Source organism: Canis lupus, chromosome 11 (assembly GCF_048164855.1).
Source record: "Canis lupus baileyi chromosome 11, mCanLup2.hap1, whole genome shotgun sequence".
Taxonomy (NCBI): domain Eukaryota; kingdom Metazoa; phylum Chordata; class Mammalia; order Carnivora; family Canidae; genus Canis; species Canis lupus.
In genome coordinates, this window is record NC_132848.1 from 50,051,626 (window position 1) to 50,076,172 (window position 24,547).

Below are 24,547 nucleotides of genomic sequence, written 5' to 3' on the forward strand. Positions count from 1 at the left end.
TGCAGGGGTGCTCTGTGATTCTTTGTGCAACAAATGAGTGATATCAATTCACACAAATGTAGAAATGGAGACATTTACAGATTTTAGATTGTTAGGTAATTAGATTGTTGAGCCTCCATGTGGGCCAAGACCTATACTTGTTGGAAGGGTCCCTGAGGTCTAGGAGACAGTTATGATAGCTACTCAACCCAGGAGACAGGAGGCCAAGTTTAAGGAGAAGAAAAGCCAAGGATGATGTTAGGGGGGAAAAAAAAAACCAGGAGAGCCTTGGAGATGCCCAATTTGGGTAATCTAGAAGCAGATATCAAGGTTAGAGCTTGGGTGGGGCTTTAAAGAATAGGAGTAAATCCCAAACATCCCAGTCTTTAGCATCTGGCCAAAGATGACCTTGGCGGGCACAGTGTTGGGTGGTAGCATTCCTTCTCTTTGGCTTCAGTCACCCCTTTCTCAATTCCTTTGACCTTCAAACATGGATTGTAAAATCAGTGTGAACTGATGACAATGTTCTCATTGGAACACATTTCAAACAGGCAAATCAACAAACTCTCCCCTGACTACAGTGGGCAAGGGCTGATTCCTCCTTGGAGCATGCTCCAGGGACTAGGAAAAGGTGGAACCCGAGTGAGCAAGCCATATTCAAGGATGAGTGATTGCCTATAGACTGCTCCCCTGAGAGTGGCATGGTGGTGGTAGTGGACAGGGATGCACACAGGGGACAATGAGAGGCTTTTTAGATGGTAATCTGAAGGATGACCATACACTCTGAAGAGGAATGGCTAGGGAGACAGGAGAAAGGACTCTTCCAGCCAGATATCTCAGACACCTCTGAACCACCCCATTGTAGCCAATATTTAGAAGCCAGGATTTATGATTCAGAATCAGGTAGGGGTTTTGTTTTATTTTGGGGGTGAATTGGTTGGGGAGGTGGGGAGAAGCCCTAGTGATTTTAAGTGTTGGAGAAGAGTAAAAGCTATTATGGAGAAGGCTGAGTGTACAACTGGATTATAAACCTGCATGGGGTGGGGTTGGGGGACGGATTAGGGGGACTGTCCCCCACTTAATTAGAGTAACAAATTGCTCAAACCTGGCATATTCTCTGAGTAGGAAAGGAAGTAGCAAAAATGGAAGAAGAATAAGAATAAAAAAGAATTAGCTGATATCAGATGTTTTCTCCTCGGTTTCTGCTTGCCCAGGTCTGACTGGGGTAGCTTATAATTAGTCTCTGCTTGCAGATGTGTGGTTCCAAAGACTTGTGGATTAAGGAGAAACTCTAGAATTTCTCAGTACCTGACAAGTTGTAACGTGAAGAGCTACACTTAGTCCATTAAAGATTTTTCACAGTGACATTTGAGTGCAGCTTGAGAAATATGCCACCTTGCCATTTATCATTTTCAGGGCACGGGTGTCGGAAAGGAGGTTGCTATGAAGAACAAAACAAAATGGATTGCATGTGTAGAGGTGAGCTGGCGAATACTGATAAATGTACTTCACTGAATGTCAGCAAATGTCACTTGAGAAGCCATTTGCAGCTACCATAACAGCCTCCCAAACCCAACAAAGAGTAGCAAAAACAGGCAAAATGAACTGGGCGTCTTGCTTCCGCATGAATAAGCAATCATCCCTCTCAGAAGTTACACCAGAAAGTTGTTAAACTTGATAGAAGACGCTTTTCCACCCACACTGACGCATGCTGGAGATTGCTACCGAGGGTTGGAGACCTGGTAAGGACATTGGCACGGTGGCCCTCAGGGGAGGACCCAGTAACCCCTTCTGTCCCAGGTGGGTGCCTTCCTTTGGTGTGTGGAGACACTGGCTTGTCTCCTAGGCCCACTGGGTGGGTTTTTCCTGTCCCTTCCTCTCGCTGCTTCTGCCGATTCCATGGATCCCTCCCCTGCTCCTGGTCTACCCTCCCTTGACTACGACCTGGGAGTTGTTGAAGATGTGATCAGTGGACCAGGACTTGAGGGTGCAGCCCGCACATGCCGTGTCATGAGAAGACCCAACGTCCTGCCCTTGAGCCAGATCTTCCATCTCTTACTCAAGAAAAAGGCTTTTCAGTGTGTTCTCTGGTTAGTCTGAAAATGTGAGTAACAGATTCAGCTTCTGTTTCATTCTTGGTGACAGGGCCAAGACTTTGCCTGTGTGTAATTTAGAATTTCTGGGAGCTAAGGCCAAGTGTTCTTCAGAATTCAGCTGGGATGGAGATGGTTTCCTCCTCCTCCTCAGCTTGGTGAGTCTCCATAGTTGACTGCAGGGAGGCAAATGGGAAAGAAGATCATATTCTCAGAAAAGCTCTCCAGGGAAATGTGAGACTAATTAAAATAAAATTCCAGCCCCTGTTCAGTTTTTAATCTCTGGGGGTTCCTCCCCCTCAACACATACACACAGGGTCATCCAATACTTTTTTCCTCCTTTTTTTTTTTTTTTTTTTTTTTACCAGGAGTCTTACAGAGTAGCTGGAATTTGGCCTTGTAAATACACAACACACGCGCACAAGCACATTGCCACACCAACTGAGGTCAGTTCAGCTTTTCCTGGAGCGATCCTGTGGTATAGGGCCCCATACAAGAAGCCTTTTATTGAACGTGCATGCCAGTCTGTGCCCCTCAATGTGCCAAAGGACACACTTCCCTCTTCACACTGTTCGGCCATATGTTTAGCCTGTGTATGGTGGAGCTGAATACATTTTACAACCCAGACAAAAATGAGCTCTTGGGAAAGCAAGCTTCCCTCTGATGAGTTTGGAGAGATGGCACATGGAGGAGAGGTGGAAGGCTGACTCCTCTTCAGCCACACGCATTGCAGAATGCTCCATAATCCTTAGTGCTTCCTCCTTTTGAATTGGGTGCCTCCTGTGGAATGGCCTTTACTTAGGTCTTGGGAACTCAAAAAAACATCTGTTTATTAAGACTGAATTGCCCTCAACTCGTTGACTTTCATGCTTAATTTAGGAAGAAACAGTGGCTTGTTTAGAAAAAAAGGAAAAGAAGCTGCAGAAGAAAGCCAGATTTCTGGAGAAGTGGAGGTGAGAAGAAAGTAGAGGGGAATGGAGATGTGGTATGTCTTGCTCCCTGGGGGTGGGAGCCTGACACTGCTTTACTCAGCTAAGGCATTTTCTGAAGAAACTCTCTGCTATGCCCTAACGTGAATCACATTTCCAGACCCAAAGACCTAATAAAGCTTAAAAACACATTCTGAAGAAAAGATAGTATGGATGGAGATTTCCTCCCTTGCCAGGATTGGTTTTGTTTTGCTTTGTTTTTCCGGTCGTGGTAGTTTAAAATTGGTATCTTCAAGCTCCAACTAGTAAGCATCTGTTTCCAGAAGAGGGGGTGGAAAACTGTTCATAATTGATTAATATCACCCAAATCCTGCTGGAGGTCAGAGCTATATAAAGATACAACAACAGGAAGGTGGGTTTCCAAAGAACAAAACCAAAAGTCATATAGATGAGGGTAGCCAGTATTGTCTCCTTCTCTCAGATGAGAAAAAGTGAAGCTAGGTTGGGTGAGCCACTTTACCCACGCACTAATTAGTGACACTACCAGGCTTCCTTGTTTCTAATCCATAGGCCATTTTCAGTGGACTCTGCTCCGCTCTGTGTATAAAAACCTAACGAGCCCCCTTTCACCATTTTGCTTTCCAAGATGTTTGGAACAAAACATTAGATTGGAACCATCAGAGAAGGGTTTGTTAAAAATAGGAAACCTCTTAGAATTTCAGTAATCCCCTCATTCTTGCAAAGACCACGAAGGAGACTTTAGTAGAGGGAACATTTGCTGTAGAGAAGTGTCCTCTGAGTAAGCACCCTCCCTCCCTGGAATCAACAGGAGTCATTTTGTCAGCCCTAGACACCATCATAGCTTCAGAATGAACTCCCTCAACCTAACTGAAGAAAAGATATACCATTAATGATGGAGAGAAATAAGAGAGGTCCAGGTTAAAGTAGTAGGCAGACGATTCTAAAAAGAAATGTTTAGAAGAATTTATTATCAGGCTTCTAAATAATTTCATTGATTTAAGTAAGCACTTTTAAATGCCTACGTTATGGGAGACCTGTCACTGTATCTTAACTGCATACCAGTTTTGCTTATGTGTCATTCTCCTCACCATCTCGAATCATCCTCAACTTTCAAGGCTCAGCTCAAGCCCCACCACTTCCAGGAAGCCTTCTGAGATTTCTCCCATGCTTCCTTCCAATGTGCTCCCAGCCAGGACACCCACAGGACAGCATTGTTCTGTGCTATTGACCTAGGTATGTTCCACACCCCCGTATAAGTATCAGCTCCCTGAGAGAAGGGCCTCTATGTTACTTATCTCTGAGATGGTCTTCCCTAATATGCTCCTGAGAAGGGGATTTAAGGCAACTGAAAGCAGGTTTATCTTTCACCCACTTGAGATTAAGCCACCTTGGTTTAAATATATGAGAAACAGCCTTCTCCTCCTTGGCTATTAGTCGTAGTCAGCATTCAATGACAGAAAAGATGTAGATGAGGGAGAGGCAAGAGGGTGTCCCATCTAGATAATATGGGCCCTCTCACCCGTGGAGGAGGCAAAAATCAGACTGGTTAATTTACAGTCAAAGAAGATGATAATTGTGTGAATCTGGTCTTTGCTGGCAGGTGTCATCGTTTTTGACACACTTAGGTATTTAAAACAGTTTTCCCCACTTCTGTGTCAAATATGTTTTAGAAACTTGGGGGTTGACTCCTTATCCAGATATTGCAGGCTAGAAATGAGGAGAGTTCACATTTTCTTTTCTAGAACTATCAACATTGGGGCACCCAAGCTTCTTAGTACATTGATTTTCGTTATTTCCCCGAAGGAAAAGTTTGCCACATAGGAGTCCTCACACTATCCTTCCTTTATCTGCGCTCAAGTAATCACCAGGGAGAGAATACCCACTGCTTCCCTCAACACAGCACAGAGAATTTTCCTGTTGAAAACGAAGATTTTGTGTGAGGGTTGCAAATGTTAATAACTCTTGATGGAGAGATTTTCTTTTTTGAATCAGGAATTCAGAGATGCCCTTCCTGCCTTTTAACACCTGTTGTTTTCATCCAGGCCTTTCAGGGAAGCACCTTTCTTAAAATTTTTCAGTCTTGTTAATGCAAAAAAAGTCCCCCAAAGCGAGCAGAATGTATCATGTCGGAGTCGAAAGTCAGGACAGGAAAAGCTGGGCTGCCAGTCCCTTGGTAAGTGCGCAGAGTCTAACAATCTGGTGTAGGTATTATTTTTTTCCTGTTGGGCCCTAAAGAAAAAAAAAAAAAACCACACACACACACACACAAACACACAAAAAAAAACCCTCACCTAGCATAATTTGAAATAACCTTTCTTATCACGCCAAATGTTTCATTTCAGTTCCTGTAATATTTACTTTGTTTCCCTATTCAGATGGGGGGGGGGCGGGAAATCTGCCTCGATTTTAAGAAGAAAAGGATCTTTAAAGTTTCTAAATGTAAGAATGTTTCAGAAGTTCTTTCCCTCTTGAATCAGCATTCAGAAAAATATATTTACATAGTCCCTTCCATCTGATGTGAGAGCAGAACCGTGACTTTTGCTCAAAGGAAAAAGTTTTGAAATGACACAAATCTCTATGTGCGTATTTTTAGAATTAAGATGCTTGTATTCACTGTCGTGGTGGGATTTCCTTCCAGGGGAATATGCATTGGGGGATGTACCCCGTCTAGGGAGCATTTAAAGAAATTTTAATATCCAAACAAAAGCAGTATTACGGTTGCCATCCACTCCCACGCCCAGAGGAAAAACAATTAATAATTTGCATATGCTCCTGACACAAATTAAATACAAAGGGCCCCTCGCAGACTGTGGTTACTACGCAGCTCTGCTGCATAGCCCCAGCCCAGCACTGTTCTTCCAAATGAATAGCATTAAGCTGGATAACTAAAAATAGTGGTTCTGGGCCCTCTGGCCTAAGTCCCACGGTAGAATCTTGTGTCCCCAATCAGAAACATCTCCCAATCCCTCCATCAGCTTCTAGGCAAAAAGAACATATAGTTCCAAGGGGAAAAAATACGTATATACTTTGCCCTTTTTATTTTAATGGCCAAACATTGTAATGCTAGCTAAATAGAAATTCTTGTCTGTTAATAGGTTCCTTTAGTTTGTAATAAATAGGAATGCTAATGACTAAAATTTGGTATTTGGTATGCATTAGCTTTTGTGAGCTTTTCTTTACAGTCCTCATTGACATGCAATATGGCAAGCTTCCTTTGAAACATATTTATAAAATAACTACAGTATAATTAAACCAACAAAGCCATCTTTTAAGTAAGCTTAATAGCTTGGGTTTTTTTTTTTCACCTCAGTAAAAATTTATTTTAAAAAGAAAAATAGTTATGCCTCAATCCCACTGTATATTTTATTCTGTGCATCTAATATTTCCTTTGCATCTACAATCTATGCATATCTAATTCTTTCTGACAACTATGATTACTAATAAAGTTCTCATGAAAGATATGCTTCATAGCTTCTTCAACAAGAATAATGTTTTTTTTGTTAATGGAAATTGTAACATATCTTGACAGATACAATATAGAAGATGGGCTTTTTTCCCCTTAATTGTTAATATTGCTGTGCTGAGCACACAAGGAGCAGATCAACAGATACGGCAGGTAATAATCACAGAGTGGATGCTATTTTGAACAAAGTGACTAAAAATATTTTAATGATATAAAAGCAACAGATAAATAAAAGCAATTATGTTTCATTTTGCTTTAGGTGTGCGCACAGTTTTCGGTTGCTGCTGCCGCTGCTGCGGCGGGCGTGTTTAACAGAGGAGGCAGCTCGGGAGCGGTGGGATCGGCACAGCAGCGGCTCTGCCTTCTTGCAGCCGAGGGTCCTGCAAGCCTCGCTTCCTCCGCTCGCCGCGCCTCGGCCTCCCAGGGGCGCAGGGCCGGGCCGCACGCGAATTCACAAGGAGCAGGGGCTCGAGTTCACCAAGTTTTCCTCAATTTTGCAAACCGTGGCTCGGTCTCCAAGCCTCGCGGTTTAAGACCACAGGATTTCCAGAAAGGAAAAACTCCAAAGCCCGCAAGGCGCAGGACCCGAGCAAGCGGAGCGGGCTCTGGCCGCCTGGCCTCCGGGACCCCGGCCCGCTCGGCTCTGCCCCACGCGCCTCGCTCCCTTCTTTCCCTCCGAAATCCGTCCTCTCCGCCGAGGGGCTGCCGGGCCCCCGACCCACCCCCCGCGCCGAGGATAAACACAGTCGACATCACTGTTATAATCTTTATTTAAAACTGTTTCCAAGGTGACAAATTACCGTGCCTCGTATGCAACAGGTTCCTCCGAAGCGGTATCATTACAGATTAACTGTAATGTGCAGGATTAGAATAAAAGCATAAGGGATTAGGTAAAAGGGGGGACGCTCCAGGAAGGACGCCGGAGCGCATCTCGACGAGCGGGCGGTGGGAACCGCGGGGACGCTGGGTGTCCGGGCGCCGGGGCTCGCAGAGCTGGGGCGGCTCGGAGCGGTCCCGGGCGGCGGCGCGGGCAGGGCCGGCACGGCCGGGGGCTGCGGGGCGGGCGACGCTCCCGGGGCGCCGGGCTCCAGGGACGGGGCCCCCGGGCTCGGGCAGGCCCGGGGCCCGGAGGCCGCAGAGGCGGAGGCGCGGGCAGGCCTGCGGGCCGGCGGGGGCCGCGGGGAGAGGCGCGCGCGGCCCCGGTTCCAGCCCCGTGCGCAGCGGCCGGGCTGCGGCGGGCTGACCCGCGTGGCTGACCCCGCCTTCAAGGTCCAGGCCCGCGGGGGCCCCTCCCCGCTCGGCGTCTCGCCCCCCTCGGCCGCCGCGCTCCCGCCGACCCGGGGCGAGGCCCAGGGCGCGCCGGCCGCTGCGGAGCCCAAGACCGGGCCTCGGCCGCCAAGCGAGGTGGTGCGCCCGGGGAGGCCCGGTCCCCGCCGGGGCTCCAGGAGGCCGCAGAGCTCCTTCGCCCCCTCGCTCTGCTTCCTGGGGGGCCGGCCCGGCGAGCTCCGGACCCGGGGGCAGCAGCGGACGCAGCCCCGAAGGCTGCCGGCGCGTCCGGGCGGAGGGCGCGGGGCTGCAGGAGCAAGCGGGGCGCGCGCCCAGGCTGGGGCGGCGGGCTGGGGGCTGGACGGAAGTGGCGGTGCGGCAGGAGAGCCGAACAAAGCCCTCGCGGGAGCCCCGTCACCCCGCGGTGACCCCGGCCCGCCCCGCTGAGCCGCGAGCCCCCGGCCCTAGCCTCGGAGCAGGCCGCCCGCTCGGCCGCCGCACGCCGGGCCTCGGGGCCTCCGGGCCTCCACCGCCGCCCGCGCCGGGCCCTCCTGGAGTCTCGCCCGCCGAGCCCGCGGGCCCCCGAAGGCTCCGAGGACCGCTCGGCCGGCCGGTAGTTGAGCCTCACCCCCGCCCCAAAGCCAAAAGAGCGAGGCTGGGGGCTGAGTCCAGGCCTCGGGCCTCGGGCAGGACGCGGGGGACTCCGGGGCCGCTGGAGCCGCAGCTCGCAGGCAGCCCCGGAGGGCCTGAGCGCGCTCCCAGGTGGGCCACCACATTCGCCGAGGTCCCTGCTTCCAGGAGAAGGGCCCCGGCTGAGGAGGCGGCGGGAGGGGACTGTCGCAAACAGCTGTTCCTCATACATATTTCATTACACAATCAGATAATGCGTCCCACCACCTTCTCAATTATTCACAGATAAACATTTTCAAGACGTTTTGACATCTGTCTTAGTGCCTGCTATTAATTTAGTAATCACTGTAGTTAAAAATGTATGGGATTTTTGCCGTCGGAGCACCTCCTCTCGGGCGCGCGGGCCCAGTGTTGGGCTTCGCCTGGAAGCCTGGGCCCTCCGGGGGTGAAGACGCCTTTGGAGGTGAGACGGCCTCTCTAGCGCATTGACACTGTTAATAGAAGGGATTAAGGGGGTATCTGGTTATTTTATTATTTTATTGTCCAAGGTGATGGTTGCCCCCTCCCCAACCCGCAGACACTGCCCACCCACCCCCCCCTTTCCCGCCCCAGCCTGGGACCGGACAACGACATTCAGCCCTTTGCCCCGGGCAGCGGAAATGGTTAGCTTCTATCTAGGCAGGCCGTTTCTGCTGAGGAAGAGGCAGGCAACTCCACTGGGCTCCTTTAGAGCAAGAGACAGACAGACAGACAGACAGGGACTGGGCGGGGGCAGGGGGGAGACAGAGAGAAACTCACACCATTACTAAAAATTGCTTACAACAAAAAACACCCCTAAAAACACAGTGCTCTCCTCTCAAGAGGTCACAAACCTCGGAGGTTTGGCCCTGAGTCCTGTGGCTGCGGCAGAGGTGACCAGGGCATTTAGGAAACATAGAGAAAAAGGAATTCGCTCCAGCCACTGTACATGGGGGCATTTAGGGCTATGAGAAAGCCGAGCTGCTTTTCTGCTTGAGTGATGACTGTTGCAAGGACTTTAGCTACCTACACCCGGTTTTATAAATCACACAAGCAGACTTTGAAGAATCTTGTACAATTAATTGGTAAGCAAGAGCAAACATCTTTAACTCTAAAATGCTGTTGGTTATGTATTATTAGAAAGGCTCTAAAGAAATTACCCAAAGAGGGGAGAAATGCCCCCAAGGTAAAGGAGTCTGCTTCTTTGTGACACAAATCTCAGCTATAGGGAATGGCAGTCACTCGGGGTTTGGGAATGACGGTCTCCTCCTTACTCATTTCTCTCTCTTTTGGCCAGAGTCTCCTCCCGAGATGTGGACTCTTACTAGGGGAATAAGGAAAAACAAACCTGGAAAAAGAAAAAAACATCTTGGGAGAAACTGCCCTTCCAAGGAAGATTGAGTCTAAAATGATTTTCACTCTTTATTGTTTAGAACATCTATAAAGAACAAACTCTTACTACAATTTCCAGGAATTAAGTGTATATTCGGGAGGAAATTAAAAGGACACAGTCTTCTCCAAAGGAAAGAAATTCTTCCCTACTCATGGTCTCAAACCCCTCCATTTCTAGGGCAACCACATTTGTTTAAAAGTGTCCTCCTGCCGTGGTTTCCAGATGGTTCGTCTCTTCTTCAGAAGACAGACCTTCCTCTGCTCCTTGGAGGGCGGTCATCCGACTTGCTGGCCCAGAACGTCCTCTTTTTCTCCTATTTTTTTGTCTAAAAGAATCTTCCCAAACTTACCCTCTGCTTTCAGAGAGAGAGAGAGAGAGAGAGTCAGGAAGGGAGGTGAAGTAGAAGGGAGGGCACCATGGCGTCCAGCGTGCCTGCCTCTTCTGCAGGGAAACCATGGTGGCTCCTGTCTGGAAGGTTCGCCCAGACTAGGCAGGCAAACGGAGCTGAAACCAAAAACAAGTATGTGCGCTTGTTTGGGCCTTTCTAGGAGAGAGCTACTCTGGGAATCACTCCCTCTTCTTCAATCCCCACCCTCACTGGGCCCCGACAGGGACTTCGGCTTGGGACCCGGGAAGGAGGGGGTGAGAACTTCCCAATATTTCACAAAGAAAAGTAGTTTAATAAACCAAATAGTTGGATGTTCTTTGGAGTGTTCTCTTGCATACTTATTTAATACAAAGGGGACTGGGCTGGAAGTGAAGGCAGGACGGTGTGGAGCTGAGCCACCATTCTTTTTAAAGACTAAATTTAGCATTAGAAGGGGTTAGGGGCAAAACCAGGGCCCTCCCGCTACTTAAGAGAACCTGATTAGCTCCCAAGGTCTCCATTAGGTATTAGGAATCTCGGGGCACTGAGTGAGCGCACCTATGCGGTCCACCCCATCCTCCTTCAGAATGCAATCTCCTAAACCAATAACAATAATAACAAATAAATCATCCCGGTCCAAATGAACCTTTCCTGAATTGCCCTCTTCTGTGTGTCTCCAGCCGGACTAGGAGGAAGGGAAAAGCGTCAGCTTTGGGGTGGAGGACGTGCTCTTTGTAGTCTCCTGGACTTGACCTGAAACCTTTCACCCAGTCGGCTCAACAAAGTTTTTCCCTCGGGAGCCAGCGTCCCTCTAGCAGGAAGCCCTCAGCTTCGCAGCCTGCATTCTCAATCGACCACTCTCCCGGTGTGTGGCTTCCTGTACATATGCCCCATGCCCCGTGTGGCCGGGGTCACTCTGCGCCGGCACTGTGGCTTTTGTCAGCATCTGGACAACTGGGCCGGGTGCTGGAATGATCCTGTCTGTGGACCCTTCTTTCTTCCTCAAATTGCCCCTAATTCTACCGTGTGTATTCCGGGACAACTGCATGTACTTTCCAGGGTCCGTCAGGTGACTCAACTTCAGCCTGAGTGTGCGACCTGCCGGATCTGCTTAGGGAGGAGGAGGTGTGCAAGTGCAAACTCGGGTTTTGGGTAGGATGCGAAGTCAATACGGCTTCCTAGCCCCGGGGCCCTCTAGGCCTCTCCTACCCGTTCATCTGCCCAACTTCATAACATTCCAGGAGGACGCAGACCCTCCGACGATTCTGCGCCTCTCTCCCTTCTGGAAGGATCCAAACGGCCTCCGGGACGTGTCTTGGTGGATTTTGTCGGGGCCGAGCCCAGTGAGGGGGAGGGCCGGAGGCGGGGTCGCTAGGTCCCCTCGAGGCTAGCGGTCACACCCCACCTCCAGGCCACCCGACGGCCAAAGGAGTTTGGGGATCTTGGGGAAGGTGCAGGACCCAAGAGTGGAAGTCACGACGCCTTGGGGCGAGCGATCCGCATGTTTGGGGGCGAAGCTCTCCACCGAGGCCTCCGAGAGCAGCCGTATTTGTAACTGGGAACTTGCCTGGGCCCGCCCCCTCGGCCCCTCCTCCCGCCCCCACTTGGGCGCTCGGAGCTCAGCCCGCCGCCCCGCCGCAGCGCGGAGCCCCGCCACCCCCCCGCCAAGCACCCTGGGACCCCGCCACCTCTTAGAGCCCTTGGAGTGCCCTAGAGGCCTGGAGCGGGGAGAAGGGTGGCCAAGGTCGTCCTGCGTCAGTCCACAGACATATACCTCTGTCGGGAGCCGCCTTGAGGGCCGGCTCGCCTTCCAGTCTGGGGGCGCGAGAAGCTTGGGCCTGGGGTGTGCGGGGGTGGGGACGGGGGTGTGTGCGTGCTCGCCTGCCGCTGCAAGCGATTCTCAGAGGGATCCTGCGGGGACTTGCGCCTTCCTGGAATCCCGTTGATGTGTTTTCTCATGAGCGTGAGGGAGAAAGATGCGGACTTGAATCTAACTTCAGGTCAGTTTGTTCCTAAAAGGCCATGGTAAATCCGTCAGTCGGTGGGTCTGTGTCTCCTTCACAATCGCATAAAGTGAGGCCACCTCTCCCCCACCTTTCATGGAACCTCCCAGGCCCGGCCAAAGGTCTAAGGCCTGGGGACTCTGAGGCCTGGCGAGGTGAGGTCCTGAATGTGTGCCTCGTGTTTTGATCCTAAGGCCCAGGAATGCCCAGGTGCCTACTCAGGGTGAAGCTATAAAACCTACGTGGGAAAGGGGGACTCAGAAAGCTACCCCCACACACCCAGTGCAGGTTGAAGTTCCAATCCCGCGCGCGGAACCTGCAGACCTGGCATCTCACTGCCGACCCAGTCCCCAGCCGGGGATCCAGACTGGTGGTGGCGAGCGAAGGAGGGATGGAGGAGTTAGGTTGATCCAGATGGAGGTGGAGATGGCAGGAGGGGAAAAAAGACGGAAAGACTGGGTGGGGATGTGGGATGGGGATGTGGGGTGGGGATGGAGTTGGGGCAGACTCAGATAGCGCCGGCTTTTCGCCCTGCTCTGGGGAGGTGCGTCGGTCTGCGCCGTTACCACCCCCCCAACCCTGGAAAATAAAGCTAATGATGTAGTAATTTAGGAGGGGTGAGGGGCTGGGCGAAAGGAGGGAGGGAGGATGGGGAACGCGCGCCCCAAGAGCGAAGGCAAACAGCTGTGGAGGCGCTGCCCAGGGCTCAGGCTTCCCAACAGGTTAGCTAGACGGGGATCCACCCGGCATTTCGCAGGAAAGGGGGGGGGAGACTGAGCGACAGGGGGAGAGAGCCTCAGAAGAGGACAGAGGGAGGGAGGGAGAGAGAGAGAGGAGCGAGAGCGCGCGCCGCGCGGTTTAAAAGGAGACACTTACACTTCCTAATGAATATTTATCCGCCGCTGCTTCCTGCTCCCGGCTTCCCTTACCTTTCCGCAGGTAAGATCCTCCCTGAGCCCCATTCCTGGGGGCCCTCCCAGCTCCCCCAGTCATTCCCGGGGCACCGGTGGCCGGGCGGAAGGGCTCTTGACAGCCGGGGAGTGGGGGGGCGGGGGGAGTAGGAGGGCGGCTCCGCTCGCGGCTCGGCTCGGGAGCTGAGGCTCGCGACCCCGTACTTGCAAGGACCGCGTGCGTGGGCAACCTGTGTGGAGTGGGTGTGAGTGCGTGTGTAAGAGTGGGTGACACAGGAGGATGTGCGCCCGCGAGAGCGCGCGCCTGTTTCCCGCGCGCTCCGAGGACGTTTTCGACTTTTCACTCGGACGCCCGGGATTTCTTGCCTTTGCCTTTCTCGGCTTCCCCCTCCTCCCTCTGCTCGCCCCCTCCAACTCCCCCGCCCGGGGCTGCCCCGAAGCTCTTCTTCGGGCTATTGTACAACTGGCGCGGGCTCCCCCGGGCCGGGCAGGATCCAGGTCTCCCATAAAAGAGGGTGTATAGTTGGGTTTCTGCAGTAACCCCACACACAAAGGCCGCCGGGCCACGGGGTCCCCCGCCCCCTTCCTGTTGGCTCTGCTCTTGAGATGCTGCGGCGCGTCCTCCCCTACCCAGACTCTCCCATCCCCCCGCCCCCTGCCACACACACGCACACCTTGGGGTATCGCGGCCCACAAAGGACCTAAGGGTGGTTGGGACCTAGGGGTACTGGGTGGAGCTTCACGGGCCGCCAGTCAGCTGTCCTGGGCTGGAACTGGGAGCCTGAGGACCCCCAGGGGGAGGGCGCCTCTCACCACCACCACCACCACCATCATCACCACCACCACCTTCCTCACCTTCACCTGAGTAAGGAGCACAAGGGAATTCGGGGAGGCCACGGGGGAACCTTGTAGGGCAAAAGGAAGGAAGCCGGGGAGGAGCTGATGCTATAACCAGAATTTTTAAATGGACTTACCCGGCCACCTGTTGGGAATTCATTTGGGGTCAGTCGGCTCCAGAGCTGCTCCAAGTGGACACACAAAATCAAAAGCCGAAGTTGGAAAAAGGAAATTCTTTCTCTGGCAGTCCCCTGGCGCGGCCAGTCTGGCTAGCAGCTCTACGCTCCGGTCGGCCAGGCGGCTGTAGAGCCAAAAGCAGCTTTGCCAGGTCTCCCGCCACCCCAGCTCCCCCTCATCCCACGGCTCCGAGGCCGGGGCTCTGAGCCCGCGGACTCGGCGCTCAGGGCCCAGCGAAGGCAGTTCGGCTTAAGCCGGGACAAGCTTTCTAAGCCCTGCTCAGAAGTCAAGAGCAGCAGCGCCGCCGCCTTGGCGCGGCCTTTCATGACGCGGTCGCTCCTTATTCTTGTGCCTCGGCCTCTCTGGTCGCCCCCGGACAAAGCCACCGGAGCCCGACCGCTCCCTTCCCGCTAAATCCGCTTCGGGGTCAATGCGCTACCAGCACCGGGCCGCGCGCTTCTCCTGCCAGCCGTGTGGCTCTTAAAGAGCCGCACCCCCCCCCCCCCTCCGTCCTGCGCGCTCCCCCGACCCCCGCCTCCCCGCCCCTCTGCTCTGGATCTAGCCTTAGGTCCCTGCTGCCCCGACCGATGCCTGCGGACTCCTAGCCCCCTCCCTTCACCTCCTCCCCTGAGCAGTTGGTGGGCCTGGCCTTAGGGCCATAGGGCTGAGTTTTACCCCCCGCTTCAGGTCCCTTTTCTCTCCAGCATCGTTCCTTCCTCGCTTGTCGGCTCCTACCTTTGCCCTTTGGATGGATCAAGGCCCAGGCACCGTCTTGCCGGGGTAGAGATGATCCCTAAAGATCCTCAGTTTGGGCTTGAATTAGGGGGTCCTGGGATGGGAAATGGGGTGGGGCAAGCCGATTGAGCTGGGGGAAAGGGAAGAGGAGCAGACCAGAGGGACTTTGAAGGCTCTGCTATCCCAGGGCCTTGCTGGCTTTTTGGCAGAGGGTGAGGGCTGGCTGGGTGCCACTCATTCCTAGAGGTGGCCACCCTGGAATGGGGTCCTGAGGCTAGGCACCTGGCCAGCCTGCTGTATATCTGAGGGACTGTGGGGGGTACCTCCAGAAGGCCCAGAGCATGGATCTGAGAGAAGCTTGTTTCCTAAACACAGTGCATTAATCTCTCCCCCCCCCCAAAGTGATGCTTAAAAACCCAAAAACTGGGTGTGCAAGGAGGGACCTTGAGTGACAACTGTCCAAGGGAAATGAGCATTGGAGGAGAGATGGAGCAGAGAGAGTCTACTCCTTTTCCAGAGAACTGAAACACAACTTCTAATAGGGCTCCTTAGATTTGCTGGCCAACCGTGTCACTTGCCCCACTGAGAAAAGGAGAAGTAGATGGTGGCTTTGGTGCCCCTACCTTAAAGAGTTCTCCCTCTCTCCCTCGCCCTCAGGTCTGTTTTAGTACCATCTTGCCCTAGCAGCCAGTTGGTCCTGAAAAGGGTGGCCCTGCCTAAAATGCTTTCTATAAGCTTCCCAAGGACTGGAAGCAGGATTAAAGAGAGACCACAGAAGGCTTGGTGTTCTGGGGCAGGGGAAGTGGGACAAGGTAGGCTGTTGTGCCATTGCCTTTCCTAGTAGTGCCAACTGCATTTGACTGTTTGGCATCCGGGTTGGAGGGACAACAATGTCTGAGGAGTTGAGTGTACCCACTCCTTCTCAAATTCAAGCCCTAGCATACCAGTTCTGGCTCTCCCAAGGGGATCTCTGCAAAGGATTTGATGGTCTCCTAGGCAGTGGAGCCCAAAGAAACTTGGGAAGGGAGGGAGATTGAAAATTGACCTTCCCCCAGACATCTGCCCTCTGCCACCCCAGCATTGGTCCGAATGCACCTGGAGTAAACGATTGGAAATTGGCCCTCTTGAGAGGTTGCCAGTGCACTCCCTGGACTAGACCTGAGGCCACAGCCCTCCTCCCCAGCCCCTATCACTCACAACCCCCAAGCCTCCCACCTCTCACTCTTGGGGCTGGGTCACCACAGCCAGCTGGGAACGGTTTGTGCCCACTCTCCTGGGCCTGGCAGTGGGAGGTATGGTGGGCCAAGACAGAGCCAACTTCTCTTGTTTGAGGATGTGGGGGGTGGAGGGGCCTTGCGCGGGTGGTGGGGCTCATTAGGCAGAGTGGGGTGCCGAGAGGTGCGCAGCGCCGGCCCCGGAGGCCGCCTTTGAGCCGTCGGGGCAGCTTCATTAAGCGGCGCTAACAAGGCATACAAATGCCTTGCCCAGCAGCTTTCTTGCAATGCCGGGGCCTTAGCAGGGCGCCAAGCTAATGAGGGTCACTCAAAGGGGCTGATCAAATATTCAAATTTCCCCGCACGCCAGGAACTTTTATGTGCGGAGAAAGTTGAGGCAACTGAGCTGTGTTTACTGTCCGGGGCGACAATTGCTCGGAGCGCGGGTCCCCGGAGGCTAAGGCGGGGGGCGGGGGCGCAGGGAGGGAGCAGTTGTTGTTGTTGTTGTTGTTTTTCATTCAAAGGAAAGTAATCGGGGTCCTTGAAGGGCTTCGCGGCCTCCCCGCCTACGTGCTGCACTCCCCTGCGCCCTCCTCGGCCGCCCGCGCCAAGCGCCTCGGATTGTAGCTTGCGGGGAGGCCCAAACCGCGGGCTGCCGGGCCAGCCCCCGCCCCCCGAAGTCCTGGGGGCCCCCCAGGACAAACTGGCCTCACGGAGCCGAGCAAGGCCGAGTGGGTGCAGCTGCTCCAACCGGGAGGCTTGCGGACCTCTTGGCTTTCCGGGTAACGGCAAGCAAGGACTGAGTCTCTCGGGCACCTCTCCGGGTGGAGTTGAGACTGCTGGGGTTGGGGCTGATTTTGTAAATCAACGCCCAGTAGGTCCTCGTAGGAGAAACACACTCTCCAGCTCAAGCGCCCTTTCTCCCCGCACCACCTGTACGCAGTCTTGCCAGTTAGTTGCCTGGCCCAGGATTAAAGCAGACGCGGTGGTGGCAATTTTGTGACCTCGGACTGTACGGGCTCCAAACCCCAGATCCGGAAGTCGGAGCGGCCAGGGGGGCCCCGCGGGCTGACCCGTTCCTCCCAAACTCCTCCACTCTCTGAGAGATCCAGGGTGCTGGCGCCCCCCCGCGCGCCACCCCTCCAGACGTCCCCCAGCTCAGCTCAGCCCTCTTCCCTCGCGCTACCCAGTGCTTCGGGCCCCCAGAGCGGCGGGCAAGGCGCCTGGGCCCCGGAGCCCGAGGTCCTTCTGCTCCGACGCCCCTCCCCAGCGCCCAGCGCCTGGGAATTGGGGAGAGGAAGCTCTGGGGCTCCGGAGCCCCCTCCCCCACTCGGCCCGCGCTCCTTGACCGGGACCCACGGAGCCTGCGCTCCCGGCTCCACCCGGAGCCAGTCCGGCCATCCGCACCCACCGAAGGCCGGCCGCCCCGCCTCCCCCTCCCGGCTCTCGGGACGCTCCACTTACGCGCTCCCGGCGGCGGGCGTCGTGCTTCGGGCCCGGAGCGGAGCGGAGAGGCGCCGGCGGCCGCGGGGCAGCGCGGCGGGCTCCGTGGGCGGCGCGGGGCTCGGTTGCGCGGGGCGTCTCTGACAGCCCGGGGCTGGCCGCCCGCCCCGCCGCTCCCGGCCCCGTCCCAGCGCACAACGCTGCGCGCCCCGCAGCCGCCCTCCGCCCGGCTTTGCACGCCCGAGTCGCCGGCGGGGTGCGGCGGGGTGCGGCGCGTCGGCAGGCGCCCCGGCCGGGGCTGGGGCCGGGGGTGTCGCCGAGCGGAGGCTCAGCCCCACCGGCCTCACTTCTCCCCGCGCGGCGACGGTTTTCAATTTCAGCACTTTCGGCGGAGCCCGCGGCACCTGCCCAGCCTCCCTCCGGGGTTGGCCCGGCGGCGAGCGGCGGGGAGAGGCCGGGTCGCCCCCACCCGGAGGCGGGGGTTGTGGGGACGGGGAGGGGACTGGCTGGGTTCACCCGCCCGCCCGGCGCCTGGGTCCTCGGCTCCAGGGGATGCAGTTTCGGGGGTCACGAGCTGCTTTCAAAAAGTTGAACACAATATTCGGAAACCCACCCGTAGGAATTCTACCCCCATACGCGGCACAATACCCACTCCCTCCCCTTTTTCATTCCTTCCTCCCCCGCTTCCTCCTCCTGCCCCTTCCCCCTCCCACCCCTCAGCCTATAATCCTTCCCCTGCGAGAGAAAGGGATCGGGAAGAAAAGATGAAGCGTCTGTTTTTGTGTCCCAACCTTAGGGCTCTTTCTGGGCCGGCTGTGCACGACCGCCCAGAGCTTCGAAGCTGAACGGAAAAGGACTCACGGTTGGGAGCAAGATACTTGGAGGGGAGAGATCACCCGAAGTGGGCCTTGGCGGGTCTTCCCTTTGAGCGAATATTTCCCTGCCTCCGTCACTGGGTTTAGGACCGGGGACCCTCGGCTTCCAGGGGTGACGCTGGGATGGGGGGCCCATGAGGCCCCCTGGCCCAGCCCAGAGCCTCTCTGCCAGAGTGGAGCATCCATCACAGCTTGCACTTCTCTGCCCAGGAGGCCTGGCTCTGCGGGAGTCAAGGCCTAAGCAGGGCCCGAGCTCGGGGTTTAGGGGTGGGACACTCACAGCCCCAGTCACGTTAGGTTTCCCATTTAAATTCTCTCAATCTCTTTCTCTCCTCCCTCATTGAGATCTCCAAAGTGGTGTGGACTCGGTGCCTCGCCCCCAGATCTGCATCGGAATGTAGAAAAGATCTTTTTTTTTTTTTTTAAAAAAAGAGTTTTGAATTCCTTAATGATTTTTCTTCTGGAAAGGCAGCTTAGGATAATTATTTCAGCTTTATTGAGGGCAGATTAGTTGAAGTCTGGACGCTGCGTTTCAATACGCGTTGTACACGGGCCGACAATGTGGGCATTGTTGGCTACTGTGTGTGAACTCATTCAAAATATACACTTTTTAACACCAAACCGAGTCCTGTCTAAATATACACAGTGCTCAGGGGAAAGACGTCTCTGACCCCGACAAATCTGCGTAAATCACACTTCCATAGTTACAGAAGCCTCACAAAGGGAGGCCCCGCTAAAGATGCTGATTACATCTTCTTAAAAGCAACATACCTTAGAATAAATACCCATACCGGCCCTGGGTGGGGGGAGAGTAAGGGGGGGGGAGGGTTGCAGTGGCCAGAGGGAGGGAGGGAGGACTCTCTCTCTATTCTACGGGCCTTTGGCGGTCTGTTTTAGGCTTGTCACATTACTTTGCCTAGATAAATTAGTTTTATTATTTTTTCTTTACAATATGAGCAAACACGCAATGTTCAGGCCTATCTGCTTCTTTGGAGAAGCCTCCATAAGTTTGAGTGTCCTTCTGGGGCTGGTAGGCAGATCCAGAGCTCTTTGGAGGAGTAGAAGTAGCGAACATGTCAGGGGGCTCCAAAGGGTTCCAGACTTGTCAGCTCCCAGGGGACACAGCTGAAGCCTAGGGGGGAAATAAAGAGGTGGCTTGCTTTTCAAGGTGAAAACAAGAAGTGTACTGTTATTTTAAAATACAGGGCAATAGTAGAAATCAAGACTTCTTGACCGGGGCAGAGTAAAGAGAAGCGGGTAGAAGCCAGTGCAGATGAAAGTGGGATAAATGTGGACAACGATTGAGGCCGAGAGAGACCAGAGCGGCTTCTGACACCCTGGGTCCTGGCCTCTCGCTCTCAGGCGTTAGCTACCCCTCGAAATTCGGGATCCCGGGAGCAGCAGACAGGGTCAGTGTGTGGTGGGCCCCATGATCTCATCTCTTCTTTCTTCCTCGCCACTATTAGTGCTCACATAGGCAGAAAGAGGCGGCCCGACGTGCACACCATGTGCAAACGGTGCCTGCTTGGCCGGCCCTCGGCCCTCGGCGTCTTCTTGAGGGCTGGCCTTCGGCCTTCATGCGGCGTGGGGAGCCTCTTACATCCCAACAAAATCCCCCCTTTAATTGCTCATCCCATTCAACAACTCTAGGTCCATGGCCTTTTGAATTTCTGGATCAACTTCTTTGGGGAAGAGGGAAGAAGGGAGCTCAGAGACATGGGGAGGGGAGAGAGAGAGAGAGAGCGAGAGCGAGAGAACGAGCGAGGGAGAGAGAGAGAGATAGATAAAGAGGGGGAAGTGGCGAGATTAAGAGTTGCAAAGATTAAAAAAAAAAATCTCTTTCTCCCCCTTCTCCCTCTTTCCCTCCTCTCCCCCTCCCCCCTACTCTGGCTAAGTGGTAAAACCGTCCTTACGTTCTCGGTATTGATTGGCAGGGCTGACAGTGATTGGCAGCGGTTGCCGTGGCAACGCCACAACGACACGCCGCAGACCAATAGAAAAGCGAAACAAAATGTTTCAATGCTGCACTCACTGTGGATTTAGGGGAGATATTATGAGGCTGTTGTCATTAGGGCGATTGCTGTGGAATCGCTGAATCTTGACTCGGCGGTGGTTGGCTCTCGCTCTCCTCTTTCTCTCCCTCTCCCTCTCCCTCTCTCTGTCTCGGGTTCTCTCTCTGCGCGCGCGCACCGGGCCGCTCTCCTTCCTCCCTCTCTATGTGGCTGCGCGGGTGTGTGTGTGTGTGGATGTGTGTGGGGTGTGGGTGTCCCTTACGCCCTTCCTCCTCCCCCTCCTCCTCCTCCCGCTCCCCCCTCCTTTCCTTCTCCTCCTCCCCCCTCTCCTCTCCCTCCTCCTGGTCCTCATCGCTCCTCTCCTCCTCTTCCTCCCCTCTCTCTTCCTCTCCCTGAATTTTCTCCTCTCCTCTCAGGTCAGTCCATGGTATTCCGCTCCCCCCTAGACCTCTATTCCTCCCACTTCTTGTTGCCAAACTTCGCCGATCCTCATCACCGCTCCCTACTTCTGGCGAGTAGCGGCGGCGGGAACGGTGCGGGCGGCGGCGGCGGCGGCGGCGCGGGCGGCGGCGGCGGCGGCGGCGGCGGCGGGAACTGTGCGGGAGGCGGCGGTGCTGGCGGAGCAGGCGGCGGCGGCGGCGGCGGCGGCGGCTCCAGGGCCCCCCCGGAAGAGTTGTCCATGTTCCAGCTGCCCACCCTCAACTTCTCGCCGGAGCAGGTGGCCAGCGTCTGCGAGACGCTGGAGGAGACGGGCGACATCGAGCGGCTGGGCCGCTTCCTCTGGTCGCTGCCCGTGGCCCCCGGGGCGTGCGAGGCCATCAACAAGCACGAGTCGATCCTGCGCGCGCGCGCCGTGGTCGCCTTCCACACGGGCAACTTCCGCGACCTCTACCACATTCTGGAGAACCACAAGTTCACCAAGGAGTCCCACGGCAAGCTGCAGGCCATGTGGCTCGAGGCGCACTACCAGGAGGCCGAGAAGCTGCGCGGCCGCCCGCTCGGCCCGGTGGACAAGTACCGCGTGCGCAAGAAGTTCCCGCTGCCGCGCACCATCTGGGACGGCGAGCAGAAGACGCATTGCTTCAAGGAGCGGACTCGGAGCCTGCTGCGGGAGTGGTACCTGCAGGACCCCTACCCCAACCCCAGCAAGAAACGCGAACTGGCGCAGGCCACCGGCCTCACCCCCACACAAGTAGGCAACTGGTTTAAGAACCGGAGGCAGCGCGACCGCGCCGCGGCGGCCAAGAACAGGTCAGTGGCGGGCCCGCGGCCTGGCTACCGTCTCGGGGGGCCGCGGAGCGGGGGGAGCGGGGCTGAAACCGGGGCGGAGGGGGCGGAGGGGGCGGGGGGCCGGGGGCCGCCGGGCGCGCGAGCAGCCGCGACCCCCTGGCCGGTTGGAGAAAGTTTCCGCTGGCCCAGACGCGCAGAAGAGGGCCGGGCGGCGGGCTTATGGACTACTTTGTCGGAGAGGGGCTTTCGGCAGGGTGGAGAGTGTGGGGGTGTGAGGTCCCGAGCGCCCGTCCACAGGCCCCCCGGTCCCAGCCCCGGGAGCCTTGGCCCCGCGCTGCACCCGTGCCACCTCCGCAGCCCGTGCCCGGCTCCGCACTCCCCTGCAGCCTGCAGACAGGGAAGGGAGGAAAGCCGTCCTTGCCAACCGGTTCTTATTATTATGCATTGCAAAAACCCGGAGAGGAATCCACGAAGTCACGGAAAGGAAACTGAACAGTGGGGTCTCTGCCACAAAGGGAAAAAAAGAAAGGTCGCTGGCCACCGTGGAGCAGGCCTCTTTCCCTCAGTTTTGCCAATTGCCTGAGTGGGAGCAGGAAAACCAGGCGGGGAAGTAGAGAGGCCTTGTGTGTGTGTGTGTGTGTGTGTGTGTGTGTGTACAAGAGCACACAGGTGCTAGCCCTCCTGCCCCAGTCAAGGAGCATCCCCTTGGTCCACTAACTTGGGAAGCCAGGAGGAGCAGGAGCAAACCCACTGCCAGCAAGTTGGCCACAAAATCATAAAGTTGTCTGGGCTTCACCAGTCAGCGCACTTGGGCCTGGGGGAAGGTAAGGAGAAAAAGAACTAAGAGGGAAAGAGGAGGAGGAAGGGGCGAAGAATGGGAGGGAAGGGGGAAGGAAGTGGGGTAGAAGCCCTGGTGAGAAGCCCGCGCCCCTACCTAGCCTGCGCAGGCGCTGGGCCTGGTGTACGGCAGGGAGCAGGGCCCCAGCTGCTGACAGCTGCCAGGGGCTGGAGGCCAGGGCTGAGTTCCTGGAGTGAGTGAGTGTGTTTGCGTTCAGGTGGCCCAGGCCTGAGCCCTAGGCCCTCTCACCCGTGCCCGCCGAGCCAGTTTTTCGTCTGAGAGGGGGAGTGCCCAGGACCAGGGCAAGGCCTCCTTGTGGGAACTCAGAGACTAGGCTCCGGCAGCAGCTGCCTGGTGCGGGGAAAGGGGAAGACGGAGACTGCTCTGCACACCCCCCTCCTGCCGCCTTCTCTCTCCTTTCTCTCTTGCACCTCTTCCCCACTTTTTCCGCTTCCGGCTTCTCCGTTCTCTCTAGCCCTGCTCCTGCGCTCAGCACAGGGAGCCAGAGAGCAAAGCCAGCGGGTCCTACTGGGGAGAGGCTGCGGGTGAGCAACCCACAGCTCTGGGTGTGTTGGGGGAGCTGGGGCGGGAGCCACTGTGGCCACCCGCCGCTGGGCCACCCGGTTCAGTCTGAAGAGTCCCCGGGGCGGGGGAGCAAGAAGCACCCTGTCCCTCTCGGACTTGGGCATCTTGGGGCTCCGAGTCCTGCGCTGTGCTCCCGGGGCCTCCCCAGGAGGCCGGCCTCGGGTCCTACCTCTCCTCGGAGGCCGGCTGCGAACTGGGAAGCCTTGGGGAGCCCCGAAGAGCCCCGGGAAGGAGAGAAGAGAGCCCAGACCCGCGCTGGGGGGGGGCTTTGCGGCGTTCAACGAGTGGTGGGGTGCTTGGAGGCAGGGGAAGGGGGCGAGAAATGAGCGCAGGGAGCCGAGTCGGGGTGGTGGCGGAGGGCGCGCGGCTGGGGAGGCTGGGAGGCTGGGGAGCCCGGCGGCCGCGGGCGCGGGGAGGCGGCTTGACGAGCCCGGTGGCGGAGCCGCCGTGTCAGGGCTGGTGCGGCTCTCTGTCTCCCGCAGGCTCCAACACCAGGCCATCGGACCGAGCGGCATGCGTTCGCTGGCCGAGCCCGGCTGCCCCACGCACGGCTCGGCAGAGTCGCCGTCCACGGCGGCCAGCCCCACCACCAGCGTGTCCAGCCTGACGGAGCGCGCGGACACCGGCACCTCCATCCTCTCGGTAACCTCCAGCGACTCGGAATGTGATGTATGATAGCCAAGGCCGCCCTCCTCCCCCTCCCCCTCCTTCCCCTCCTCCTCCTCCTCCTCCTCCTCCTCCTCCTCCTCCTCCTCCTCGCCCTCCTCCTCTTCCTCTTCTTCCTCCTCCATACCCAGAACAAACCGAAATCAGGATACACAATCATACACACACACACACACACACACACACACACAAAGTACACACACACACACACACTTCCACCCCAGCCAAAAATATATAAAAAACCAAGAAAAATAACAAATTAAACGCAAACTATCAACAACCCCAACCACCATCTACCACCACGGCCACCCCAAAGGACCGCGACGCCAACAGACAGTTACAAACGCTGATGTTGCGGGCAGAAAACATAAAAGAGGTGACAATTGTATACTTTCTAGGACAAGCACGGCTTCTCCTTTCGGTTCCCACGGACCCGGCACCCCACCTGCATGACGATTTATTTGTATCTGGGAAAATATTCTCTCTAGTTTAAAACGATTTAAAAAAGAGTCGACTATACAAAAACCGACCACCACCACGACGACAAGACGACAAAAGCAAAACAGACAAAAAGAGAAAAAAAAAATAAAACCGCCATCTCCGTTCAGAATTTGTTAAAAAAAAAAAAAAGAACTCCTCGAGAGGGAAATAGCAAATGTTTCTCGCCTTTTGTTGCTCGCTCTCTCTTTTTTCCTCTCTCGCTCTCTTTCTTTCTCTGTTTTTAAGTCCAAGTATTGGTCAAACAAGATGCAATCTTCTGTTTTTTGTTCAGCAGACAATCATTTTCTTCGTAAGCACCTTTTTCTCTCCACTCTGTCACTGCCTGTGTGGGTACTGGTTATAAATGTGGAAAAAGAATAGT

The 24,547-nt window shown here is 55.6% G+C and overlaps 1 protein-coding gene and 2 long non-coding RNA genes across 7 annotated transcripts; 1 reads left to right on the forward strand and 2 right to left on the reverse strand.

Moving 5' to 3' along the window:
• Positions 1-9,808: 9,808 nt before the first annotated feature.
• LOC140600155 (uncharacterized) lies at positions 9,809-17,574 on the reverse strand. 5 transcript variants are annotated; one of them, XR_012003340.1, is made up of 6 exons: positions 17,501-17,574; positions 14,048-14,211; positions 13,039-13,303; positions 12,442-12,529; positions 11,934-12,171; positions 9,809-10,296 (listed from the first exon to the last, which is right to left on the reverse strand). It is a non-coding gene; the product is annotated as an uncharacterized lncRNA (long non-coding RNA). The 5 variants fall into 5 exon arrangements; XR_012003338.1 differs by lacking the exon at positions 17,501-17,574 and adding an exon at positions 14,823-17,480; XR_012003337.1 differs by lacking the exon at positions 17,501-17,574 and having other exon boundaries at positions 14,048-14,591.
• On the forward strand, positions 12,853-23,716 carry SIX3 (SIX homeobox 3). Its single transcript, XM_072768224.1, has 3 exons — positions 12,853-13,101; positions 20,783-21,617; positions 23,502-23,716. The coding sequence occupies exons 1-3, from the start codon at positions 13,047-13,049 to the stop codon at positions 23,692-23,694; spliced, it is 1,083 nt and encodes a 360-aa protein (XP_072624325.1). The 5' UTR covers positions 12,853-13,046; the 3' UTR covers positions 23,695-23,716.
• On the reverse strand, positions 19,262-20,652 carry LOC140600156 (uncharacterized). The gene is made up of 2 exons (XR_012003342.1): positions 20,387-20,652; positions 19,262-19,486 (listed from the first exon to the last, which is right to left on the reverse strand). It is a non-coding gene; the product is annotated as an uncharacterized lncRNA (long non-coding RNA).
• Positions 23,717-24,547: the final 831 nt, after the last annotated feature.

Coding starts and splice junctions, on each gene's coding strand:
- SIX3 (XM_072768224.1), top strand. CDS start 13,047: ATGAATATTTATCCGCCGCTGCTTCCTGCTCCCGGCTTCCCTTACCTT. Junction 13,102..20,782: donor CTTCCCTTACCTTTCCGCAG/GTAAGATCCTCC, acceptor CTCTCCTCTCAG/GTCAGTCCATGGTATTCCGC. Junction 21,618..23,501: donor GCCGCGGCGGCCAAGAACAG/GTCAGTGGCGGG, acceptor TGTCTCCCGCAG/GCTCCAACACCAGGCCATCG.